This window comes from Perognathus longimembris, chromosome 2, assembly GCF_023159225.1.
Source record: "Perognathus longimembris pacificus isolate PPM17 chromosome 2, ASM2315922v1, whole genome shotgun sequence".
Classification (NCBI taxonomy): domain Eukaryota; kingdom Metazoa; phylum Chordata; class Mammalia; order Rodentia; family Heteromyidae; genus Perognathus; species Perognathus longimembris.
In genome coordinates this window covers 39827488-39852628 of record NC_063162.1, presented here as the reverse complement: position 1 = coordinate 39852628, position 25141 = coordinate 39827488, and the positions used below count along the sequence as shown (strand labels likewise).

The window sequence follows — 25141 nt, the reverse complement described above, 5'->3', positions numbered from 1 at the left end:
CTTTTTACTCAAACGCCCTCCCAATCAAGTGGTAGAGTCTTAACCCAAGGCTGTTTCCCAGGTCCTGTCCCCATCCTTGTCTTTCCGTCCTTCCTCAACTCTGCATCTCATTATACAGAAAAACCACAGCATGCTACCTTATAAATGCCTCATTTCAACTAATATACAAAGCTAAGCAAAGCCAATGAAATTCGTGGAGGTAGAAGATCAAGGGAACAATTAGAAATCTTTGTCTATCGCCACTAGGTTTATTTTCCTACAGTTTTCACCTTCCTGATTATTCTACCATCAGTTGTCTCCCTTAATCATCACCGAAGCTGTACATTTTTCTTCCCAAGTAACTCTGAACCATGCCTACTATTCTGTTCCACCAGCTTCGTCAAAGCCTTGATGTCAGGCCACTCACCATGCCTGCAGGCAGTAGCCCTCTGGAGAGTGGAGTTGGAAAAGACAAACCTGATCACGTCACCCCCTACTTCATCTCTCTTCTTGTTTTGGATAAAGACCAACAAGCTGTGTTCCTTGGGGCATTCTAATCTCACCTAACCTCAACGTGGCAATCATGCCACAAAGGCTTTTCCCCCTATAAGAAGACAAACAGGTTCCTGCCTCAGGTCCTTTGCACACATCTTACCATGTGCTTGAATGACTCTTTTCCCAATTCTTTCTTACCTAGTCAGCTCATGCTCATCATCCATGTATCAGTTTAGTCACCACTTCCTCTGCATGTGTCACTTTAGATATGGAACTCTTCTACCCCAGAACTAGGTCAGGTTGAGGTTTTACATATACAGGGGTGTCTACTTGATGAACTCTTTCCTATGAGATTTAAGTTTCAGAGATATTTATCTTTTGCTTGCCATTGTATTTTGACCACCGAATAGTATTATCTGCCAATTGAGACATGAGTACACCTTTGTTGACTGATCAATAGGAACTTTTGTGGAAGCCCTGGATTCAAGTCCCAACCTGGTCAATTGTTACTCATGGGCAAGTTGCTATGCTTGTTTCAGCTTTCTCATCAGTAAAATGGACACAGCATGTTCACATGAGGTTGTGAAGATTAGAGATAACATATGGTAACTGACTGAACATCCTTCATCCTTTTCTTCTTCATCATCATCATTCCAGTTAGAGACCCAAAGGTGGACTGTCCCACAGGGCCACTCAGGAAGAAGTGACAAACAGACAAAAGGAAACAGATAGTAACATTTTTTATTAAATATTACAGTGGATCAAAAAGTACAAAATATCTCTTGCCTGCTATGTGATTGGGAAACTATTGGCACGTAATACAGTATCAAAAGCAGTAATAAGTACAATTTGGAAAACATACAAAATTGAGTGTTTATAGTTGGCTCAGCATTCTTCTGGTAGTGTTTAAACTAATGCAAAGGTTACTCAATAACCTCTCCATTGGGAAACTCTATAATATCACTGGGCCATGGTACTATATACAAATCATCACCTTACAGAGCATAGAGGTTACATAGCTGGAATCACCAAAAGTATACAATATTTACAACACAGTAAAGTTTAAAAAAGTATAAACAGCCAAGAGATTATGCTGCTATTCTTCAGACATAATTCAACCATGGGGAGACAAGCAGAAATATCAAATACATCAACAGTCAGCACTGGAGTTTTAGTGCTCAAGATCATGATTGCAATGCGTGCGTCTCACCAGGGTGAAATCATTCCCATTTCTCTCTAAAATTGAGACAAGAGTAAAATCAGACCAGAGGGGACTTGGCCGACCACCACCAAATGTGACTTTGTGGGACAAGTGAAGAGAAATAAATGGTTCTCTTTGAAGGCACACTACACAAAATATTTTTTTTCTTTTGTGGGATCACCTCAAAATGTCCATCAGACACACTAACACAGTGAAATACAGTACTTGAGAATTCATGCACCAGGTCAGAAAGTTGTAAAGTCAGCATTTGAGTTTGAAGAAACCCTTCTGTATATGCCCTGATAAACAAGCGAACTTAAAAGAGCTTCTAGCTAGTAAATAAATAAGTCAGTCCTGTGGCAAATATTCCAAGTTCAAAATCATTCATAGAATAATACTTAGCTCTAGAACTTGGTTGGGCTGGTTCTTTTTCTTTTTTTAATTAAAAGTAAATTAAAAAAATATTGAGTTGCCAAAAGCTGGACCAGAAGTTCATATGGTAAGGTTTTTGAAAACTATTATTTGGAATCTCTGAATCTCCAATAAATCATAGACTTTGTGCATTTTGAATTGCAACATTTCTTGGAAGCTACACTCAGTAAATAAATTTATGGCTCCAATGCCAATTAGATTCCAGTTTCCTTTACAGAACCACCAATAACAATGGTTTGATTGCACAAAGACAGACTTGTGCAATTCCATTCAATAATAAGGCCCCTTGAACTCAAACAATGCAAACAAAGCCCTATTTAAGACTTTTAAAAAATGTGGTTCTCAGCCAACGAAGAATTCAATGTTTTTTGAAAGATTTCCAAGATCTCTGTTCAGAGTTTTAAAACAAATAGCATACAGCTTCTGTTGGGAACATATACCCCTCATCTCTCTTTATTTATCCTGATGTTTTGGCGAGGCCATGAGCTTCTTCAGACAGAAAAGCAAGTCTCCTCTCGGAAGAGATGAGCAAAACAAAAGCTGGACTATGTTAACATTGTTTGAAAATGGTGTGATCAAATTCCAACATGATGAAACCACACTGAAATCACTGCAGAGGGAAAAAAAACAAAACACCCTATATTCCAAATAGAGAGGTGAGCTCCACCGGGGACAATCAGGCCTCATTCTCTTTTGAGAAATGAACTCACAGGAACCACATCAGATCTAGCCCATGTCAACTTCGGAGTCACCAGAGTTCACTTTTCTTCCATGTCCTCTGATTCTGTGACCTCTCAATCTAGTGCAACTTTTTTTCTTCTGTATGTGTCCTGGCCAGTGTGATGCCAGCTGGAATTGAGATTCTCCACCCCACCCCTCCTCATTCTTGTGCAATAGCAGAATAATCTGCATTCACACATTTATAATCTAAATTCTACTAGTCTATCTATGGTTCTATTAAATATATATGCATATATATATTATTCCACAGGAAGGTAAATAATTAATTGAAGCAAATGGAACTCTTAACACTGGATCTCTACATTCTTTTGTTTCCACCTTTGGATAGTTAAGTATGTTACATGAAATATTTGGCTTCATATCATGGAGACATTTTTCAATACAAAAGCACGGCATGCATGGCTTTGTGTAAGAGCCGCAGTTTCACTGTTATTGGTTTTGCTTAGATTTTCAGTCGTGTTACCTATTTGTTACCTATTTAGAAGTTGAAAATTGTCATCAACTTTCATAGACTTAAATATCTCAGAGGTAAAAGACTTGGTTAACTATGGTTCTATAGTCTACTGGTAGTGTTGGACGAAGAGGGGGAGAGTGGGCTGGGGACTTGGTCAAAGCATTTTTCAGCAGGGGTGGGTGGGATGGGAAAGAAAATCCACTATCGATCCACTTTCAAACTAGGAAAGGTGTCCACTTTGCTGTTACAGCTCAGGAGCAAATGGAATAAAGTGGCGAGAATAGCAGTAAGTATTCTCCCCCTCTTTGGATTGCACGAACAGCTTGACCATTCACTTTCTACAGTAAAAACAAAACAAAACAACAACAACAAAAAACCTGGTCAGTGGATGGAACTTCCAGGTGGCAAAAAAACCTACATTAACCACCTTGTATGTGTGTGCACACGAAACTCACACCCCGTGCACCCAAAGAGGATAACTCTTTGGAAATAGATAATCCAGTATACTAATTATTCCCAGAGAAGGAAGAGCCTTCATGGGAATGTCAAAAGCCAGTTGATGAAGCAATAACTGCCTAGAACTCAACAGGCCATGGTCTAGGGAAGCTGGCCAGTAGCCTTCAGTTGCTCCTCCTCCTGCTGGACGGTTGAGTTCCATCCTCTTCCCAACCCCATTTCCCACATCATTGAATGGGAGCAGTGCCAACACCAATGTAAGCCATTCTGGCTCCTGTTCTAAGTTCTGAAATTCCTAAAATACCTGTGCAGCCCATAGGTATGTCTTCTCAATTCTGTTGTTATTCGGTAGTTTGATGCCAGTGAAGTTTTGGTTTGTGTGATTCCTCTGGTATGCAGGACAGTTTCACAGCCTAGATAAGGATAGTAAAATGCTCGATATTTTCACATAACCCAGTACTTCAAAGGAAAGCATTTGGCTGGGTAAGCAGTGTGTACACTCTTTCAACTCTGCTGTATATAAGGAACAAAACCTGGCAGTTGCAGGTTTGCAAAAAAGGAACCTTCTTTGCACCACTGTGTGCCCGATTGTTTCATTTTCATTTGTTCCACTAGACTCAGTTGCTTCAATTTGTAAACAATAACTTGACCACCCAAAGCTGCTCAAAAGGGTAAGATGTGGAAAAATTACAACAACTTGGAAAGTCAGTCAGCCTTTAAAACAACAAACAAACAAACAAAAAAAACTAAACCTAAAACAAAAACAAAGGACCTTTAACACAAAAGTTATACTGTTTAATTTTTTTTAAAAAAAAGGATAAAGAGTGGTGGAGGGGAACAAGAGGATCTAGGAGAAAAATGGAACTTCCTGTATATAAATTAGGTGAGCAAACAATGATATTGGTAGATTGAAGAAGCAAATATATACAGTTCATTTAACAGTGTTTACTTCTCTGGATTGTTTAATAGTGTCAAAATGAAAGATCTATTGAAGTTTCTCTATACATTGCATTGATTGAACTTGGAGAGTTTTTTTTATTTTTTTTTAATAGAAAGAGGGACAACCGTTGGCTATGTTTTGCAGTCTTTTTTCTGCCCCTCGCTTTGAAAAGCCTGGCCCTGTCTTTGCCCAGGTTGTTTTCTGATCATCCAAACTCCGATGGGATGCCTTAATTTCTTCCTGGATATACACAAATCTCCTCAGAAAGACCCAGACGCAAAAACACAAGATCTAGAGGTACCAGGGCATCCGTGTTGGATGGGGTCAAGACTGACCAGCCAGGCTGTAGTTGTCCCAGAAAAATCAGGCAGGTTCACATCCCCATGTGGCTTCTATGGCTGGGGACTCATCATATGCCCCCCCCCAGATTAGAAGGAATACTAACTTCTAACTCTGCAAGCCATCACCCCAGGATTAGCTGTGAAGCTCCACCAGTAGGCGGGTCATTTGGAGATTCTGGGCAGAGCAGTGCTTACAGTTTTGTACTGGGGTGTACGGAGGACAGCTGGGAAGATGGAAAGGCAGCTTGGGGATTGATAGCAGCTAAAGGGTAGATGCTGTTGTGCAAAAGGTCCCCATAGGAACTTCCCACAGGTGTGGCCGCAGCCAAGTGTCTATAGAGCTGCTGAGAATTTGTGGGTGATGTAAAAATTCCTCTTTGCATCACAAGCGAGTGGAAAGCCAGGGGCTGCATGAGTGGAGAAAGCACAGTCTGGTTTTTCAAGTACTGCAGAGAATGAGAATATCCAGCTGGAAGCCGGGAATTGAGGCTCGAGCTGCACAGGTTCCCAGAATACAGACCTGGGAAGATAGGGGAGGAGAGGGGAAGCTTGTGGCCTTCTGATCCACCCCCTGAATGCCCACTATAGGCTGCCTTGCTGCCCTCACTCTCCTGCTCAGAGGTCTTCTCCTTCCCGGACATTTCCTTGGATGGGTCCAGAGGAGACACAGCCCGGGCCTTTTTCCCAGCAATCACCAGGTCGAAATCCTCCAAGCTGCGCTTGATGGGACGCGCTGCCCCAATGTTCTGAGGACTCATTTTCCTATGCAGGATGGGATGGACCATGCCTTCCATCTTTCGGAAATTCTCCAGTCTCACGTGGTGAGGTTTGCCTGATCTTGAAAGTGATTCTGCGTATTTTTTAGGGGCTGACATGGTCATCGGAGATACCCTGCAGGCTTTAGGGTGACAGTCTCGACTCTGACTGCTGATGACTTGGAACTGGGAGCTGCCTTTGCTTTCCTGGGGTCCTGTGGCTGAGTGGGCCAGGCCCAGGACTTTGCCAGTTGGTTTGTGTGGGTTCTTAGGAAGGCTCAGATCTGTGGGCTGATCATCTGTAGGGGCTTCTGCCGAGGTCAGCTTCTTGTCTTGCAGATGGAGAGATGCGAGATAATTTACATGGAGCTTTTCCTGGTGTTTATGAGAAGGAAAAGAACCATTCTCCGATTCCCTGTACATGTCCCTGGACGAGGGGTACTTGGATGTCTGCTCGTTATGAAGATGGTGTTCGGTGTGACGATAGAGGCTGTGGAGATGGGGAGACGAGTAGAAGTCTGCCAGGAAGCTAGGCATATGGGAATGGGGTAGCGCCCTTTTGTCTAATAGTTTTTCCTTGCCCTCCTGCATTTCTTGCTTCAGGACGTAGGAGTCAGCCAAGGAGCTGAGGTGATGCTTGGAGAAGCTGCAGCGGTGGGCATCCGATCGACTCAGTTTGTCGTGCTTAAAGATGTCATTGATGCTCTTTCTGTCCTCTGAGGGCTTGCCTTTGAAGCTCTGGACGTGCTGAATCACAGATGGCCGGCTGACCACCATGGGGTCAGTGCTTTGGCTGTGGTGGGCCTGGGACAAACCAGAACATAAATCATCCCTGGCAATCAGCTTCTTCTTGCTGATCAGAGGAGGTGGGGAGCCATAGGGATAGCTGCTGGAGAGGCTGGCCCCACTCACTTGAGATAAAAGCTTTTTCTTGGCCAATGGGGACATAATGCCCGGGTTGCCCCTGGAGTAGAGCAGAGGCGTGTAATTGAGTCCATGGTTCTCATTCATGGGTCCAGTCAGGTCTTTGTCTTTGAACATGTCAAACGACTGGACCACAAGGACCTTGGGGGTCTGCTTCAGTGCATTGTGGATGTCGTCACTGCCCAGCTGGTCCACTTTCACAGTGCAGTTGGCAATGTAATCTGCCATGGCAGGGAGCTTGTCGTCTTCGACCTCATTCTGGCTCGCCAGTGATGGTTGGGTGGCGGGGAAGCTGGGAAAGGATGCATCTTGGAGGTCATTGTCAGGGCTTTCTGTCAAACAGCAAGGTTTGGCTTCTTGTTTCGAGTCCACCAGGGTGCTGGCAGAGGCGAGGGATGGTTTGCCAACCACAGGGGTTGGGGGTGGATCTCTTTCAGTGGCAAGGGGTGTGTTGGGGAGCTGGGGTACAGAGCCCTTTTCTCCGGCCTCCTCGGTCTCCTTCTCACTGTTGGAACCTTGGTCAGCTTCACTGTCTTTCCCTGGCTCTGCTCGGGCGGCCAGGGGTCTCGATGCAAAATCCTGGAGCCCCTCTGTTTTTTTCTTTATGTCTGCTACTGGGAGAGGCTCAGTGACACTTTTCGGGTTTAAAGTCTCTTGTTCCTTCTCTTGTTCTGATGACACCTGATAAAATATTTCAGAAGATAGTCAGAAGCAAACCAAATACACCGACATGCTCTGCTTTGAAATAAAATATCACACACAGCAGTTTCCCTTGAAAACAGGTTGTCAATCAGCTCACTGAGTTTCTGTAAGGTTTTATTACTCCCCAATCATGGCTCTAAACAAAGAAATCTAAATTACAGAAACATTAGGCAAATATGCATATTCGCTCTAGTACCTTAGGAGACACCTATCAAAATAGCAAAGTATTATGTGATGGTGGTATACAATCACATCACTCCTTGATTCTAATATATACTTTAATTCTAAGGTTGTCTTCTTGTCAAATCAGTCAATTATCCAAATGGATTTTAAATTACATGTTGTGTTTTATGACACTTCTGAGAAATATTTTTTTAAAGCATCTCTCTTTCAAAAATCTAACCAACCCCACGTCAATAACAACTAACAAATGGACTCTTTGCTTCTCTTTGAAAGAGCAAATCCCTTCCTAATGGGTTCACTAGGACAGATGCACTGAAAATTAGTGATGGTGAGGTGTTAATAATTCCTACTCAGCATCATATGGCATGAAGCAAATGCTAAGATATGAAAGAAGTTGCGGATAGAATCTGCATAGAGGATATCTAAGTCCTTCTATGGTAGAGAAAACTTCATTGTTATTACATCTGAATTGTCAAGTATTGCTTTTCTGTTCATTCCCATAAAAAGTTTTAGTTAATAATAAGGATGCCTTGTCTGTGTCTCTATTCACAGAAGGTTGGGGGCAAAAATTCCACCCTTTTATTGCATTATGTAGCTTTGTAAGCTTTAACCTTAAAGGGTCATTTTAACTTTACATATGTGACCAAGCTGGCTGCTGAGCCTTTTCTAATGGCCATCATTCGGCCCTAACATATCTTATTGGAACAGTCACTGAAGAAAAAGGATACTGAGTTGGTCTCTCCTACCCTGCGCTAATCTCAACCCTCCATGTTTGTTCCTCCCTGTTAAGAAGAGAAATGCTATCCATATTTGTATCTCTGAGTGAGGCTGAAGATGCTGGTTTAGGGATATTTAGGAACAAAATCCTAAGTATCGTTCCTCAAACCCACTGAAGTATGCCCCAGCTTTGTAGCAAAGTGCCTGTCCTTCCCAGCTTTGTTCACTAATAGCTGCCTTTTCTAGTACAAATACCACGGCTTGTTCTACATTAATAATCATCATTGGTCTCTTGAGCTTCTTGTTACATGAAAATACAAGAAAAATGAGTAAGTGCAAAAGCAAATTACATTTAATTGTTACCCTAGTGGTGCTATAGTTTGAAGTATGGTTGGGAGATACTCAGTTCCATTGACATTTCTGTGACCTTGGCCTTCAGTTATACTGCAGCCCTACACTTCTGGTTATAAAATGGGATTGGGGGCTTTGAAAGATAGGCAGAAAAGGGCAAAAGGCTCTTTTTACAAAGTAGTCTTTTATGAGCTACTTCAGGATGTTAAGTATGAAATGGTAGCTTCATACTATGCAGTGGGCAATCCAAATATCTAAAGATGGGCTAATTGACTAAAAGAAATTTATCATCCCTCCTGTCTCCATTGAGTTCAGCATTTCATATAAAATAAATGACCACCAATAAGGCGGGCATTACTGGTTTGTGCCTGTAATCCTAACTACTCCAGAGGCTGAGATCTAAGTATCACAGTTGGAAGCCAGACAGGGAAGTAAGTGAGACTCTTGCCTCCAATGAACTACCAAAGAGCTGGAAGTGAAGCTGTGGCTTAAGTGGTTGTGCACTTCTTTGGGCAAAAAGGCTCAGGTTTAGGGCCCAAGTCCTGAGTTCAAGCCCCAGGCCGGGCACAAAAGCAACAAACAAAAGCACAACAATAAAAGTTAAAAAAAAACACCACAAAAACAAAAATGACAATTCAATCTAAACCCCAATCTCCAAAGACAGTCACGTCAGAAATATATCTAGTCAATAGCATGGGTCTCTCCTAGACATGGTAAGTGATTCTTACTAGAATCTTGAAAGTGGTGGGACATCCTGGATACTATGGATAACTCTACAAGACAAACTGAAACTCCATATACTTATAACTCATTCCCTGAAAGACAACAGTTAGTCTCTGGGAAATAGGGACCCGAGAGCTGACAGGGTTTTTCTTGACTCTGGGGAGCAAGTCTCGTCCCTTAGGAATAATCTTTTTCTCTAGCTGATGACTCCACACATGAACTAAGGATCCTCCTAAAGCTCACAAATCAATTGTTTTAAACTTCATTCGGCAAATGGAGCATTCAGAGTTCAGCTGGCCCCTAAGCTCTCAGTTTGTCCACTTGTGCTTTGGCAGCATTTTGCATATGGTATCTAGTAGAACTCACTGATCCAGAGCCCTATAATAAATCACCAGGCTAACAGGATAAAGGAAGAATGGAATGTAAGCCTTAACATGGAATTTCCTTGCTTTTGGCCATTTATGTTACAAACTTGCAGATGTTTAGAAGTCTGCATTGCTTTTTCTCCACCCCCTTCCTTTTTATGTTACTAATACTTAAAAGAATGATAAATTATAAAAGATATACACAAAAACTAAATTTCCCCTCTTGGTATTAGTATTATTTTCTTACAAGTAAGAAGTCTGTAGAGTAAATTAAAATCTAGTTCAGGGTGTGTGTGTGTGTGTGTGTGTGTGTGTGTGTGTGTGTGTGTGTGTGAAACTAATGTTTAATTAGGGAGTCTCTTATGTGTTCATTATAAACCTGATTTTTAGAGGGTGTTTAATATCAGCACCAAAATTCCCTCGGGGGTTGAATCCTAGAACATGCTGTCTCCAAATGTGGCTGCTAAGTTTTTAAAATTCATGTTGAAACAGAGCCCAGACCAGCCTCAATGACTAGCTCTGCACTGACAGTAATGGGTTTTCTACTAAAGAGCTGTTGGGGGCTGTGGGAGCTGGGGCTTGTTTTAAAAGGTTCAGAAACTACCTGTTAATATGAGAGATAATAATGGCTTCAGAGGAACCACTTCAAAATTCCCCTATAAACAATATGTACTTAAGATCTTGCTAAATTGGTCTCAACCAGGGGCTAGGGCATGGAGGTCAATTATGGGAGTGAAACACACTTCTCAAGTTTTCATGAGAGTCCTACAGAGACATAGCACAGCAAGTTCTACTGCCCTCCTCCCTCAACCCTCCAAAGTCACACTATCTCTTCAGACAAACAGCTGTGGAGTAGTCAAGGAGCCACCTCTTCAGAATGGAATGCCTTGGTTTTAGAGAGGCTGTTGTGTTTGCTCCTAGCTCAAAGTCTGAGCAATTGCTATCAGTTCTGTCCAGAATGTTCTCCTCTTCCTAGACTCTATACTTGGCCGATCCCATTCCATACCATGTGTTGCATTTCAGTTTTCAACCCAAAGAAAGAATCTGTAGGGATGAGGGTGCTCTTTTAGGAACCATAAGGGTTAGACTTTGTGAATTTGTAACCCAGCCACCAGTCAGGTAGGAGCCCAGCTACAGATTTGGATTCTAGAAAACCTGGCATCCCGAGGTCTTTTAAGGAGCATGGCTACTCACCTCCATTGTATCCTGGGGCTTTGGGGCATTCTCTTTTTCTTTCTTGCTCTTTGAAATTTCATGTTTGATACGTTTGGCTCCTGATACTTTTGTTTTATTCTCATTTTCCTGTGAAGTGTTCTCCTGTTTCCGAGGTTTGATTGGAGGCAAGGGCTTATCTTCCTCTCCCTTAATAAACCTTTCATAAGGTAAGATTAATCTAAATGAAGAACAGAGGAGATGACAAATCAGTTGACCAACTCAGGAGCAGCAACACTATAAAACTTTGCTTTCTTTTTTCAGTAAAACAGTTCCTCTTATCTGTAGTTCCTCTCATCTGAAACCAAGGAGGGGATTGAATTCTACTTATATACTGTGTTTTTCCTACTCACACATACCTGATAAAGTTTAATTTATGAATCAGACATAGTAAGAGATTAACAACCATAACTAATAATAAAATACAGCAGTTATAACATTATACCAAGGTAAAAGTTACATAGATGTGCCCCCCCCTTTCTTGAATGACTCAACATAATATTTTTCAATTGTGGCTTGGGTAACTGAAGCACCAGAAAAGAAAAGTACAGGTAGAAGAGGCTATACAGTATGATTGACTTGTTGAATGACTCCATCATATGGATGCATGCTGGAAAGTTCTTGTACAGTTTGGCAGTGTGCTTGGTTAGTAATAATTAGTATCTGATCATTTAAACATCTCTCAGCAAGACAAACTTCCTTTTGGTTTTGTAGATCTGTATACCACGGACAGCAATAGAAACATCTACAGTGGAAGACATTATAACAGCCCATGGCTGAGTGCCAACAGCATCTCAACAATCAAATTGATTCTTTATCAAGCACCCACTATGTGACAAGAAGTTCTCTAAGCACCAGGACATAGCAGTGAACCACACACTCAAAGATTATATTCTAGGAGAGAATAGTACAGGCCCAAGTATATTATGTAGAACTTTGTACAATTCCATGGGTGATGATGACTATTATTATTATCTTTATGACAGAGGAGATAACTGAAACCCAAAAGATCAAATAATGTGCTCATGGGTCACATCACTCATTAGAGCTAGAATTTGCAATCTTATTATACCTATTTTCAATTTTAAAAATTTTATTTATCTTTAAATGTAGACCCAACACTTGAGATTAGAAGGGCAAGTAGAGACAAGCTGGGTGTGGCCAAGATGGCCATATTTAAAGGGAGTACCATATAAAAGAGGGCCCCAGCAAAAAGGAAGCAGACCAACCACTGAAGCCACAAAAATCAGAGGGCTGAAAAATTCAAGCATTTTAATTACATAACTTTTTAAACAAAGTGCATAAAATTGCTTTAAAAAGAGAAACATCAAACAGCTCTGGTTTTAATCTGTGTTCCCTTTGCGACCAGCTCTTGATCTGAACGGGAAAAAGAGCTGATGTAATTAAAAGGCACGGATTGCATTACAATCTCAGTTTCAACTTCAGTGATTAAAGTTTTTATAATGCATTTGGTATGATTAATGACTCACTGTGGGATTAATACAAGACTCAGCCTTTAAAATATGAACTTTAATACGGCAACATAATTTGTTTTAAATAAGATAAGTTGACTCAATGAAGAAGATGTACTTGATTTATAGACAACAAGAAATCTGTTCAAGTATTGGGAATCCTAGTTTTTATTTATTTATATTTTAAACCCAAGCAAAAACTTCCCTGATTTAGAAGAACTGTTAGCTATTTTAAAATGGGTTTCCAAGTCCGCATTCTGGATCTCAGCTACCTAAACACATACAGCTGTTCAGGTTTGGAAGTAAAGACGTGATCCTAAGTATTTCATTGTTTGATAACATATCAAGTAAACTGTGGGAAAATCAAATCCAAATTTATAGTATATTAGAAACCAAATCCATTTACTGAGCATGCTCGGACAAGGAGGCATGAATAATACTTTGGAGCCCCATAACTGGCAGTGGGCCAGCCATGAAGATCAACACAGCCCTTGGGGAATAGTTATCTTCAGATCCCATTACAAACTGAGTTTAAACATGTTACAGCTGCTCAAACTGGAAACTGCTTTCTCTATGCAGACACACTAAAATAATATATGGCTGCCAGATACCTGCTTCCCACTGTAATATTGCAGCTAATGTTTATATAATAAAAAGCATAACTAAGCAGAAGAGAGGAAAAAGCAATCTTGTTCATACTTGAATTGACTCTGTCTCATCTGTGAAGTCCTCGACCTTCCCCCTGATTCTTTTTCCTCTCATACTTTTTCTCTCTGCCTTGTTCTACCAAGGACTTTATTCCTTCTAATATTGGCAGGCACAGGTTCCTCTTCTTTTTTTGGGGGGGGGGGCCCGGGAGCAAAATGCATTGAATATGTTTAAAACTGGAAAAATATTTTAAATTGAATTTAATGAAAACATATTTTATTGTTGGGCAGATAGGTTTGTTTTACTTTTGTTTTGTTGTCATGGAAACCCAAGGAGCTCAGAAGCCTGGGTATTCCAACAGTTACCATTTGTGGACACCACCCTCCCTACCCTTCCCCCAGCTCCATTCACTTAATAGAGATGGTAACACTTGAGGGACAGACGCTGCTGCATTGTGGGGAGGGAGGCAATGGAGTGTAGGGAGGGGGATGAGGGAAAAAGGAGAGAACTGACTGGGGGACCCTAGAGGAACCCCAGTTGGCTCTGATAGTATTGATTGGGCCAACTCTGCTCTCCAGAGGACGACCAAGGAATCTTTAACTTTATATTACAATTTTTCAAGTTCATGCGGCAGAGCAACATTTTCATTTTGGATCTTTTTAGTTTTCCTTTAGTATTTTTTTCCCCTCCTTTTCACTCAACTCAGCAGCTGGCAGGCTGACAAAAGTAAAAAAAAAAAAAAAAATTTCAGTTTGCCGGTCAAAGGCCTAAAGCCAGAAGCAGGAAATCTGGAATTAAATGTTTCTTGTATCTGGAAAGAGGCATGACTAAGGTAAAACTGAATCCCAACACAAGTTCTGCTTGTTCAAGGCTCACAGAAGGAGAGAGAGAGAAAGGGGGGTTGGGGGAGGAAGGGAGGGAGGAAGGGAGTGGGAGGAGAGAGAGAGAGAAAGAGAGAGAAAAAGAGAGAGAAGAGAAAGAGAGATAGAATATTCTAGTCTAAAGGTCAACTTAATGTTTTTTTTTCCCCCTGCTAAATCATTGAAAGATAATTATAGTGGATCAGGGAAAAAAAGGCTCCCAAAATAAAACAAGAAAGGCAGCAGTCAAAAGGAAACAAGTAGAAATATGACCAGCTAAGCTCTGAAGAACAGGGCTGGGTTTCACACAGCACACAAACAATTGCTGCTTCATAGAGCGATTTCCGTTTGGTGTCATTTTCACTGAATGTTTTTTCAGTTATCCTGTCATGGTACAACACAATTACCCCACAGGATATGATCTTATCATTTGATTATTAGAAGTTTTTACAGTACAAAAGGATGAAAGCTATTAAAGATTTCTGAACATTTCAACATTCCACATACATGTCGTACTATTAGCCAATATAAGATCAGCATTGCCTAATGCAGGAGGCTGTGTAGGTTTGTATTAAATCAAGAATCCAGTATAATGCAATATGCATATGCCTCATGAATGATTATTCTTCAGATATTTTTAATGCTACAAAGATTTAATCAGTTTCCAAACTGGATAGATAGAAAATAAAAATACACCCAGCCCCAAAAGAATTCATTACACTGGAGACAGACTTTCAATAGCCTGCATCTCTTAGGAATGCAGGCTGGGTATTAGGTATTAGGCTGAAAGTATTGAGCATGCTAAGCAATATATTCATTAGTAAATCTAGAGAGATTTTTTTCCCCTCCTCTCCTGATTTACATCTAGTCTGAGCAATTGAAAGCTGGGTAGATAAATGGGTCTTTATTATTATCCAGATTTCACATTTCAGATTAGCAAAATGCTTATTTATGATGCCATTAAATGGATCTGAAATAGGTGAGCCATCATGTATTAAAAATAACATCTTTTCATAGGCACAAGATTTGTAGCAGCATGAGATTTTATTTTTCCCTAGGAATAATACAAGAATAACATTTTCCACCCCAAAGCAGAAACAGTAGGGGAGCCTTTTGCTATCACAGAGATTCTTATTAAATTCAGTCACTGTGAAAAGCAAGATTCTTTTTTTCTCCTTCTCATTCTTCTCCTCCTTTTAAAATAAAGGAGACTTAAAAATCAACCCAAGTTAAAATTAACCAATCAATGGCATTATAACCCTTGATTTATTAGTGTGTGAGCTGGTAAATTATCATCATATATGAAATTGCTGGTTTGAAAAGATTTCAGCTTTGCTAAATCTCAAGTTAAATAATGGTGCTCAGTCTACTAGCTTTTTAGATCTGCCTCATCTGATATTATAAAAAATTCAATACATTTCTCTACAGCACAAGTCAGAGGTCAGCAAATCTATTACAGTAATGTAAGTAATCTGGCAACCTGCCAACTCTTTGTCCCTTTTATTATTTTTTTAAACACCAAGGCAGATAATTTTATATTTACAAAGTCTAAAATCCTCCAGGGCTTTGCCTCTCTTTCACAACACAAAGCAGCGGGCTGACATTAGAGAAATGTATATCACACATGTTTTCAACATTTGCATCTTATACAAAAGAAGAAAAGACCCTTCATCTTTATGAGGTACCACTCCCTGCCCTTCCTTGTAAGCTGAGGAAAAACAATGTCAAATCTCCTCTGAATGAGTAACCACTAATGTCTCCTGTATTGATTAATGCTTGCATGGAATGACTGAACTTTTGGGCCAAAACATTTAGCAAACGGTGCTTAAGAGGAGAAATAAGAACTCATCTATTTATAGAACTCTGAAAAAGGATATTATAATAATGTCTGGAACCAATTCAATTCATGAAAAGAAAAGAAAGAAGTGGGAAACCTTTACAGTTGTATTTGAATCACGAGTTCACCTCAATTACTTTATAGGTACTTTTATGGCATTTTAAGCCAGTGAAAAATTCCAAGTTTGGATATTTTGATGGTTTCCTTGGAGCAGAGTATTTCAAGGGCAGAGGGAAATAGGTGTACATGGTCGGTCAAAAATGCTGCTACTACTCTTACACTATTAGAGGGGTGTGTGTGTGTGTGTGTGTGTGTGTGTGTGTGTGTGTGTGTGTATAGAAAAGAAATGACATATTGTTTCCACTGGGGCTTTGGACCTGATCTGATCCCAAATGGACTCATTACATCTCTGAGTTGATTCCAGGGTTGATAAATTCTAAGGTTTGGCCAGACATTTTCCTTCACAGCCAGAAATTGAAAATATAACTTCACTGTAAAGTGTGGGAAGCAATCTTTCACCAAATATGGAGCCAATAGAAGGTATATTTTTCCTTCCTGAAGATGAAATACAAAAAGTTTCCAATCTCACATAGTGCTCACCTCTCAAAGTGCTAGACCACGACTATAAAAATGGTAGAAGAGCATTTGGACAGTAGTGTACCCAGTCAAAAGCCAAATACACCATACCTATGAATGATGTCAATGTGTGGAGAGAAGAGCATGTTTCCTCAGTGGGAACAGCACTGGGACACAATAGCAACCAGATTGCTTTGTTCCTGTTCTTTTTACATGCCAAGCTCCATTGGAGAGAGAGATGGTCTCCTCCTAACACTCTCCATTTTATGGTGTGAACTTGAGTGGGGAAGAAAAATATAATGTGTGGAATGTGAGGAGTGAAATATCAGAAACCAAGAGAGCTGCGAACAAGGCCTCTAGTGTCACTGTTTAAAGGAGCAGAGTGGGAAGTGAAAGTTTTGAGCTTGGACTGAGCTTCAAATCATGGAGGTTAAAGACATGCTGATATGCCTGGCAGGAGCCATTTGAGTCAAGAAAATGGTAGGATTGCACAGCATGGGTCTGTGTGAATCTATATTTTTGTTTAATTTTTAAAATGAGGTAGTTGTACAAAGGGGTTTCAATTCAATATGTCAGATGTCAATTTAAGAGTACTATGCATCATAATCAATGTTATCCCTTTTATCATTTCCTACCATCTCTCCCAATCCTACCCATCGCCTTAATTTTTCTGATTCCATTTTCACATATGGAGACTGAATATTATGATTGCCTTAGTCCATCCTCCCTCTCTCCATTCATCATCCCTCTTTGACTTTACCCTCCCTCCACACTTATGTTTTTTAAAAAGAAGGTAAGTGTAAATGGCATCATTTGTACTCTGTGCCAACATACTATAAAGGTACAGGGTCCATTATTATCAAGAACCAGAAAATGGCCACTTGTCAGAAAAACTCTCTTCCCTGGGAAAATGACCTGTTTGCCAGGGGGCTCTGTTACTCGCTCTAATGAGAGGAGAAGTTGAACCCGAAGGGTTGGTGAATGAGTCATGTCTATAATCCCAGCTATGCGTAGATTTAACTAGCAAGAGGATGGTCTGAGGCCAGCCTTGGGGAAAAAAAAGCATGAGACCCTTGCCTGAAAAGTAACTAATGCAGAATAGGGTAGGGGCATGGCTCAAATGGTAGTTAAGTATGAGGCCTTGAATTCACACCCTTGTATCACCAGCATCAAAAAAATCCCCCACAAATGAAGAAAACTTTTGACAGGCTTAATTACCCTCACCAGCTTCCTCCTGGAACTGGAGAGAAAAAGGAATTTTATTTTAGGCCCAGAGATAAGAATTTTGACATCTCCCTTCATGATCTTGGAATTACTGTGACCCTAAGTGAAGAGAAAGATATAGCATATCAGGATTCAGTAAGATTAGTGACTTGGTTCCCACAAAGGTATGTGAGTGTGGGAGAGGCAGGTCAAGGATGACTTCCCTGAACTGGTGTTACATGGACTTTAAGGTTGTAGAAAAGAGGCAAGGGTGAGTGAGCAGGTAGAAGTTCCTCTTCTGTTTTATTTTTTTGGGGGGGAGGTGAGGGAGGAGAGAGATTATTTGTAGCGCTAGGGATTAAATCCAGGTCTTTGCACCCGCCAGGACATTCAAGTACACTTTTAGTCCAAGTGTTCAAGTGTTTTTGCATATTGATCAGGCATTATATCAATAGTAGTCAACATATATGTGTGTGTGTGTGTGTCCTTATTAATACCGCTTTGATACCAGACATTTCAACCCTTGCAGAATGAGATATCTACAAATATTTCACTTTATTATTTTACATTTATTTTTAATATATTACTATATTATTTCATGGATGACAAAATTGACATTCAGAGCTAAATGATTAAGTGACTAGACAATTGCCCATGGTTATTAAATCCCCAAGTTTGAGTTTAAGCACAACTCTAGCAGCCTCTACTAGTCCAAGCTGCCTTCAGCTCAGCTTGTAACTGTGTATCTTCATCTATTATCTGAGAAATATGAACATAGGGAAGATACTGAACACCTCTGTTCAGGTGAAGAAAATTTGCAGCTCCTAAAGGAATTGTCTAAGAGATCAGAGTGAATGTTTTCCATCTCTCAGAGGCAGTAGGCCTATGGAATATATTGGTGGTCATTCTCTATAGAGCTCACCACGTCAGGAGCAGCATCATGGGTTGAGGACTGTGCACATGACTTCCATTACAATCTTCCTCAATCGCCATGCCACAACTCTTCAAGAGGTGAGATCTAATTAGATCAAGCCCAGCTTAATATTGCAATGATAAGAGAAGCTCAAGAATTATATTCTGCATGAAATCCACCCATAGGGGGGTTCATCATACCACTTGTGAGTTTCCCATGGTCCCCCTAACAAGAGCTATTCAATGGCTTTGCTTCGGTGGTGTCTCCCTTCCATTTCCAAGGGTGTGTAGCATGATGTTATTCTGCTGCCTTTCAAAGGAAGACCATATTGGAGACAGCTGGAATGGGCTTAAGGAAGCTGAGTTTATACTCTAGGGATTAACATACGTGCTCACAACAGAGAAAACAAACCATAAACAGCACCTAGCCCTTCACAGGGCCAGCCAGCAAAACATGACAGCAATTATTCTTCCCAATGAGAAAATCCAAACTCATAATGGAGTTACATGGATCCATTTCAAGAGCAGATGAACATTATTTCAAAAATAATAAACACACAGAACTATAGTGTTTTCAATGGGCTGTAAGCCACACAAATGAAAGCAGGCATGTCTATATGAAACAACAACAACAACAAAAAACCAACAACAGGCCAACAGCTTTTTCACTTAAGTTAGAATTGATGTGTGTTAGAAACCACTGGTTCTAGAGCTTCTGAAGTGTTCACCAGCTTCCCACAACATTTATGACTTTAGCCAAACTTTGTAATAACATGTACAAAAACAAAATGTTCCAAGAGGGTTTTCAGTGGATGAGTTAAAGATATGTTTTAATGGTAAACAATTACATTCTTCTGTCATCTGATCCTTTTTTTTTCCCCCAGCCTTTCTTTTTTGGAAACATGCTTTCTGAATTTTCAATAGCTCCTTTGTGAAGGCATCTGTTACTCACATAATTGAAAAGATGTTTGTGCAGTGGCATGCTTGAGAGTACAGTTATTTAATCTTAATGATAAAGCCCCGAGGACAAAAAAAATCATACGTAGAAACCTCTTGTTATTTATCACAAAGAAAAGGGGCTATGATATCTCATGTACTCTCAAATTTAAATCCATGCTTGATGTAAACTATCAATAAAACACAGGGACCTGTAAAATTTCTTAAATAACTATGGTTAGGCCCAAAGGGGTAGGGGGAGGTGGGGTGGGGACAAATACAGGACAATAAAGAAGCTTGACAAGGAAAAGAACTGCTGTCTGGTAAGTTTTTTTTGGGGGGGAGGGTCAAACAAAGAACTTGCTGTAGTTTACAGCATGATAGACAAACTGTATTAGTGTGTGCCTTCAGGGTGTTTTTACACTGAACAGTGTAAACTCTAACTTCTATTAATTATATGTTACATTTAGAGGCAAATTTAAGCATTTTTAAATAAAGGTTTTTGTTTAAAAAAAAAACACACCAAAAAACAGAAACCAGTTTTTCTACTCGGCCTGGCTAGAGCTTTGTTTTTCTTTTTCAAAGTTTCTGGAAATATTGGGGTATTGGAAAGTTATCAGAGAATTTTCGGCATGCTGAGCAATAGTGTGTGAAGCCCTGGTGTATGAAATTGCTGAGTATCCTGGGGGTGGCCGTGGGAGTGGGAGGTGGGGTGCTTCACAGAGGCTAAGGAGAACCATGCTGGCCCAGGGGACTTACATGACCAAGTTCAGGAGAACAAGCTTGGTGAGATGCAGTGAACTCTTTCCAGCCTGAGAAAATTATATTTGGCTTCCTGGACTGCTGACTTTTGATAAAAAGACAGCAGGACTTCTGTGGGTTGGGGGAGAGTGTCTGGTGACAGAGTACAAGAGGGCAGGCAGAACAAGAGAGCGGCCCCACCAACAAGACAGTGTTTGGAGAGGAGATGCAAGGATGGACACAGTGTACCCATGGGAGTTCAGGTGTGGAAATAGGCCTTGAGAGGGGAAGCTACATCTCTGCCTTTGGTGTTTCATAATTTGGAAATTTCACCTTAGAAATCTACACAGTCCCTACTGTCTTACAGGGGACTGCTCTTTCTGTGTAGCTCATTGAATTTAGCTCATTCAGGTCTTATTTCCTGACATGCTCACTATGGTACACTGAAGTTCCTAGAGAAATTTCAAGAAAAGTCTCATCACATGGTCCTTGCTCTGGGATGCATGGTCTTTATTATTCTTTAATGTGATCAGAGATTTCTTTATGAGGGAATGCATGATGTCAACCTTAAGTTCCAATTCTAGATCCTCCAGGAAGACTATTCCTATTTCAGATGGGAAGCCTCTCTTCCTTCTTTGATCTTTGTTGAATCTGTTACTTCTATCAGTAACAAGCTGCTTTTGATAGCCTTAACTCTTTATTTCTCTTCCATGTGAGTAGAGATTATGTGCCATATTTAATAAGTTAGATAAACCAGGAATCATAGCTGTCTTTGCTTTCTAGCTCTAGTGAGCTGGGGGTGGTTCCCTGGGGCTGCCATGTAGAGAAAGAATCTGAACCTAGCTGACAGGAAGCAGCACTCGTTTTCCTAGCAATCTTTGCCACAGCATTGGTAGAACAGACATCTCTTCAATGTCCTCTAGTCCTATTCCAAATATTTTGCTGTCACCCCTAACAGTACTTTGCATGAAGTAGATGCTCAAAAAACGCCCACTGGCTCTTAAGGGCAGTATTGAAGAAAAACTGAGTGGGTAATCGAATCTACTATTCCCAAGTTAAAGGAACAGGCCACTGGGAAAGGGCTTCCTCACCAATTTCAAAGGCAATCTTAGTCTCTGTTGAGAGAATGGTGCTGCCCCCATTTAGAGAAGTACTATGTCACATTCGAAGTAGCTCTGGGTATTCTGAGTGACACAAACTAGAGGCAGCCAAGTTGGGAAAGGCCCATAAATTGTGCTCTGAGGCTTGGCTGAATAGACGTGGAGAGAGAAAGGAGCATTGCCAAGCATCTAGAAACATCTGGAAGTCAAACAATTCATCCTCCAAAGGCAAGGTGGGGCCAATGGGCAGCCAAAGAAGGCTCATGGAAGCACAGGTGAAAGGGTTTGAAGGAAGACAGCCTTGGACAGGGATTTTCCCTCCAAAATCTCCTACCACCATGGGGGCTTAAGCAGAAAGCAAGCAGCTTTGTGTCAAGCGTAGTCGTCAGAGAACCTGGCAGGCTGTTAAGCTACAGTCTCATTATGGGCCTGGTTAGTTTTGAATATGAAAAATATTGTCAGAAATATGGGAAGCAATACATGTAAAGCTAGGTTATGTCACATAAAAGAAATCTCAAGGACCTGGAAGGTCAAGAACCACAGAGTCCCATATCTGATGACATCAACAGTAAGGGTCTGAATGAAGGCCTAATTGACATACATTTCCTATCTGTTGCTCACTGATATATTTATTATATATATATAATATATATATATCATCAAAATGAGTTGATAGAAAAATTGAACTTAAAAAAGAGGCATACAAAACATGAGCCCCGATTTCCTACTAGATTCAGTGGACATAAAACAATTCTGGTAAATTCCTCACATATGTATCAAAGCTTACTTGTGATTGCTGTACTCATTAAGTACTTTAAAGGCTAGTAGAAAATAGTTCATGGACAGGTCAGGAAAATTAATTTGAGTTGTACTGGTCTGAAAAGGGGTATCAAGGGACCTCTCAAATGTAACATTCCATGATCTTGCCTGTGAATTTCTCAGTCATGTATTTATTAGCTTGCAGAGTATCAGAATGAGTTGGGTGCCAGTGATGCATGCCTACAATCATAGCCACTCAGGAGGCTGAGATCTGAAAATTGTGGTGTGAAGGCAGCACAGAGAAGAAAGTTTGTAAGACTTATCTCCAATTACTACCACAAAGTCAGAAGTAGAGCAGTGGTTCAACTGGTAGAGCACCAACCTTGAGCGAAAAAAGCTATGGAAGTACACCCAGGCCCTGAGTTCAAGACTTTAAAACAGTGCACACGACGCATGCACATGCACGCACGCACACACATACACACTCATTCACGCATGTCAAAATGAGCAAATAAGCAAGAATACGTGGAATTGTGTCCTGGACATGAACAGAACTGTAAGTTACCTTGTAACTCACTTAGAATAGACCTTGGCCTTTTGCCTTAGTATGATTAGATGAGTAGTCTTTAGAACCTTATTGATCTTTGGCCTACCTTTTCAGCACATACTTAATCTTACTCAGAACATGAAGCCTCCCCCCTCCCACCAGCCGCCCACCCATCTTTCCTATCACCTTTAGCAAACAAAGGAAAGAAGGCTAGAAGGAAAACCTTCTAGCTTTCTGTTGCTGTATTTCTTCCCAAGTGCATCTGGCCTGGTATGGCTCACCCCAAATCGCTGTGAAGGAAACTGCCTGTTCCATACAGTCTTGTTCAAGGGGTGCTGCTTTCTTACGAGGAAAGCAGAAGGTTAGAATTTGAAAGTGGGCATTACATATGCAAAAAGATGAAGTGTAATTGCTCATTTTCCTCACAAAGAAATACATTTGTTTATGATTTTGATTTTCTACATACTCAGAAAAGCACACCACAAAGTACTCTTTTGCCTTAATGCTCCTTTTAAAATCCTTAATAACAACTTCATGGGCTTCTCAGAAACAGACCATTTAATTTATTCGGGAAAATTAAAACCAGTAATCTGGTATTCTGTGTAAAGGTTTTCCCCCTCCTTTACTTGTGCTTCAAAAACATTTTTTTTAAGAAAAAAGAAATCTGCATGTGAAACAAAGCATTAAAAATGAATTACTATTCCAGAAAAATCAAGCTAAGAGAATTTCATAAAAGCAGCCATTTTGCTTTTTTTGTCCCTTTACTGATAAAAGAAATTGATTTGGGCATCTTAAGTAGAAAGTTAGACAAGAAGAGAAAATGTTCAACTAGGACTGTCCAGGAGGATATAAGCATTTTTCTTTGCATTATAATCTATAGTAACTTTATCTTTAAATCCCAAACAAATGTCCAGAATAAGGACATTTTATAAGCTTTGCTGAGTTTCAGACATCTATGTAGCAACCGCTTTGCGATGGGAAAACATTAATGCTTTTTATATTGGTAATCATCTGTAACATGAGCAATTAAATACAGTACTAATGGACTATGGCCAGGAGCCTGGTACTAATATTAAAAACTGACAGAGATGAATAGGTTTGGAAGCAAAACCAGGCTGACAAAGACATTTTTATGAAGTGCTTGGACCTATTTGATTTAAACCAATCAGAGGCAAGTTTGGACGAGTCGGGCCTTCACTGACAAAGATGCATTCACAGGAATTGTACCATTTCTGTGATGCCTTAAATAAAAACACCCATTGATTCTTTTCAACAGCCCGCACTTTCATTATTACACTCATTAATAAACTGAAAGCGCTCCACTAATATACAAGTAACATTTTACTGAGGAACTGGATTTTTTTTTCTTCATGTAGTAATATGAAAACATTTACTGGAATCGTGAAGCACACTGCATAAAAAAGTACATCAGTGGATAATGCACAGAAGATCACTCTTTTTTTCAGCTTCTAGGAAAACAAAGGTGGAGGAGGGAACTAGTAAAAGGTGCGAGACTTTCTATTCAACTGAAAAAGAGCAAGACGCCATCTGAACTGGTTTTAGATGGCTTTACAAATTTCCAATGGCATTTTCAGAGTTACTTGCTTACAAAGTTCGTATCACTGCCCCGTACTATCACTGTCCAGCCTTCTTGAAAATGGTGGTCTTTCACTAATCTAGTCACCTCTGTGTTTGTGAAGACAGTGGCTAACAAGAATGAATGGAATATGCCATCATCAAGCAATTGGAGACCCAAGTTCAATCTCTTCTTTGGTCAAAAGCCCTGGACAGGACTCAACGTTCTCTGGGAGAATCAATTAAAAGGAAGTTTTCCAGAACAGTGACTCCCTGCTTCTTCTCCTTACCACACATGTGGTTATGGGTGATTCCTCAAAGATCAAGAATGACATTATTATAACAATAGTGTTAAAAGTAAATCAGTGATCCTCATATTTTTGGTAATTAATTCTTATGAATTGTACAGCACCCCTTACTTCTAATCAGAAGGTAATCATGATCTGGATGCAATGAGGAAATGCTGACTTACAAATCACTCATGTCATCTTTCTCTGTTGTCTTTTTTATGACATTCTGCCACCAGAGGGAAGGGAGAGGGGTCCTTACAGTTCATATCAGTGCCAACCCAACAATCACTGAGCACAGCAGTTGGCTCCTCTTTTAGTTTCAGAAAAACCAGAACAGTTTCAGTGCATGTTCTCTGAGATCTAGCAGTGTCCAATGAGAACCCCCACCTCAGTCAGAGTCCAACTCTCTACAGCTCCTCCTCTCAGCTGCTGAAGGATAAATGCTGGTTGGGTGGTTCCCCCTTAGTTCTGGTTTGGCAAAACACAATCTTCTAACTTCTAGGTGGTCATACCCCAACCTCTTCTCTCCATTTTCAGCCAGGGGGAACTTGGAATTCTTATGTACATGTGGATGAAGTGCATTGCACCAATTCCTGCTTATGTGATTCCCTGTAGTAAGCTTTCTTTGTTAAATATATGCTGTCATTTCTATTTACTCACTGGCCGCCGACTAAGTATACCGAGCAAACAAATGCTAGATTTTGAAAAATAACC

The 25141-nt window shown here is 40.3% G+C and overlaps 1 protein-coding gene across 3 annotated transcripts in view; it reads right to left on the bottom strand.

The window, feature by feature from the left end:
• Positions 1-1197: 1197 nt before the first annotated feature.
• Positions 1198-25141, bottom strand: part of Arid5b (AT-rich interaction domain 5B) — a 183396-nt gene continuing 159452 nt past the window's right edge. For all 3 annotated transcript variants that reach the window (XM_048338849.1, XM_048338850.1, XM_048338851.1), the window contains 2 exons: positions 10954-11152; positions 1198-7399 (listed from right to left, as the gene is read on the bottom strand). In XM_048338849.1, coding sequence (XP_048194806.1) covers positions 5231-7399; positions 10954-11152 — 2368 coding nt within the window. In that variant the 3' untranslated portion in view covers positions 1198-5230. The remainder of the gene's footprint in view (positions 7400-10953; positions 11153-25141) is intronic.